This window comes from Penaeus japonicus, unplaced genomic scaffold (assembly GCF_977035675.1).
Source record: "Penaeus japonicus unplaced genomic scaffold, GWHDUDI00000001_assembly GWHDUDI00000007, whole genome shotgun sequence".
NCBI classification, from domain to species: domain Eukaryota; kingdom Metazoa; phylum Arthropoda; class Malacostraca; order Decapoda; family Penaeidae; genus Penaeus; species Penaeus japonicus.
In genome coordinates this window covers 33648380-33650879 of record NW_028234409.1, presented here as the reverse complement: position 1 = coordinate 33650879, position 2500 = coordinate 33648380, and the positions used below count along the sequence as shown (strand labels likewise).

Genomic DNA, 2500 nt, shown 5'->3' with positions numbered 1-2500 from the left:
AATCCTGGATGGCATTTATGGACTTATGGCATTTTTGGACTTCTTAGATGAATGCCAAATGAGATGATAGGGAAGTTAGCATGCTAGGTTTACATTATATCTCAACCTCAATTTTGTTTGCTTGTCTTGTGAATATTAATTGTTATCATGGCAAATTTCCTTGCGGGTTATTTGCTTGATGTTTTATTTTATTTTATTAGACAGTGTAATTTTGGGAAATGCTCTGATCTGGAAAGGAAAATTTGATTAAGCTTCTTATTGTTCCTGGCAGCTTGAAATAGAGGCCTGTGAAAGTTGTGTGGGAAATTTGCCTTTGTTATCTTGCCATCAAATTTAAAGAAAAAATTAACTCTTGCCATGCAGGACAGTATCTTGATATTACTTCCTTTTCATGTTTATTTTTGATGAATGCATTGAATTGGATTATTCGTTGTTTCTGTAAGATACGTAAACAACTTAAGAATAACAGTATTTTTAACAACTATCAGGTACTAAAATAGGATTGTTCCATGTTAGCATATATTGTTTTAGCAATATGATATGATGAATGATTTCCTGAAATTTCCAGAGTGGAAGGGCAGGTGCACTTGATACTGAAAGTGCATACAACAACAGCCATGCACGGGACCCAACAACTCAGGGTGTAGTGAGAAGACACCCCAGAGGTGGAGGAGGAGGTGGAGGTGGGGGTGGCAATGCCGGTGCTCGTGGGGACTCGGAGAGTAGAGATGGCCATGTTTCAGCTAGTACAAGAGGAAATGTACAGGTATGTCATCATTTGTTTTTAGTTTGGTAAGTATGTGTTTATTCACATGCACACACGCACATTCACATTCACATTCACATTCACATTCACATTCACACACTCACACTCACACTCACACTCACACTCACACTCTCACTCTCACTCTCACTCTCACTCTCACTCTCACTCTCACTCTCACTCTCACTCTCACTCTCACTCTCACTCACATTCACATTCACATTCACATTCACATTCACATTCACATACACATACACATACACATACACATACACATACACATACACATACACATACACATACACATACACACACACACACACACACACACACACACACACACACACACACACACACACACACACACACACACACACACACACACACACAAAACAAAAAACAAATCAAAACAAAAAAAAACACCGAACACAAACATGAAAGTGTTTTTATCTGTGAGCATGTGTGTCTCAACATATGTACACATACATTGTAAACAATTGTAGTTCAAGTAATAATCAACAATTTATATATATATATTTATTTATTTATATAAATATACCTTTTCCAACGTTTAGGATGCAAGACGGATGATGCAGCCCCAAGGTGAGTGGGAAGAGATTGAAGAAGAGGAAGAAGAGTTGAAGTATGGTGCACAGCATGTCATCAAGTTGTTCATCCCAGTGTCCCTGTGTATGCTGGTTGTTGTGGCCACAGTATCTTCAGTCAGATTTTACACCCAGAAAGGAATATATTTGTGAGTATTTTGTGTGCTGGCTGAGCAGAGGCTGGTTGTTGTGGATTGCGCAAGCTGTCTGTCCGCTTTTGTGTTCTATTTATATCCTGTTTATTGAAGATTCTGAGATTTTATTATTTGGAAGGACAAGTTCAGTTGATGAAAATACATTGGGAGAAAAATCTACAGGCACGGGATTACAGTTACAAATGGAACAGTGCATGTCTTTGAGTTGCCTTATGTTTTAAAGTCACAATACATACAGATAGGTCCATGGGGTTTTAAGGATTATTATTATTATCATTATATTATATATATTTTTTATGAATTCCGATTAACTCCGTCTGTGAACTGTCTAACAGCTATTTTTAATTCTTTTGATTTCAGACTCTACACCCCATTCCACGAAACGTCACCCAGTTTTGGAGACCGGTTCTTTGATGCTGTGAGAAACGCACTGATTCTCTTAGGTGTTGTTGTGGTCTTAACAGTCCTCCTTATCATCTTATACAAGAAAAGATGCTACAAGGTGAGAGGATGAGTGTCTTTTAAAGGGACATGGGGAGTTTCTTGTCATTGGGTTTCATTTTAATGAGTTTATTTGTTGCCTTATTTTTTTTAATTTTTAGGGAAAATACTTCAAATTTGATAATTTTCATTATTACTATATATTTTATTATATGTGTCTATTGTAGAAGAATACTATGAATAAGTTTTAATAAGGTTTAATTTCTTTAGAAGAGAGTGTCTAAAGTCATACATGATTTATTGATATGGGTGTTTTATATGTGAAAGGGATTATCTGATTAGCAAGGGATAATTTCAGATTATCTGCTAGATAATGGAAAGATTTGAACATTTCTTGTTTCTATGTGTAAAGTTCAAAGAAGTTGTCAGTAATGATAATGTTGATATTGCTATTTTTGTTATTATCAATATCATTATCATTATCATTATTACTATTATTATTACTATTATTATTATTATTATTGTTATTATTATTA

At 35.1% G+C, this 2500-nt stretch overlaps 1 protein-coding gene across 1 annotated transcript in view; it reads left to right on the top strand.

Moving 5' to 3' along the window:
- Positions 1-2500, top strand: part of Psn (presenilin) — an 11705-nt gene that overhangs the window by 1393 nt on the left and 7812 nt on the right. Inside the window, exons 2-4 of the mRNA XM_043007159.2 lie at positions 569-766; positions 1339-1517; positions 1884-2025. Of these exons, the coding sequence (XP_042863093.1) occupies positions 569-766; positions 1339-1517; positions 1884-2025 (519 nt within the window). The remainder of the gene's footprint in view (positions 1-568; positions 767-1338; positions 1518-1883; positions 2026-2500) is intronic.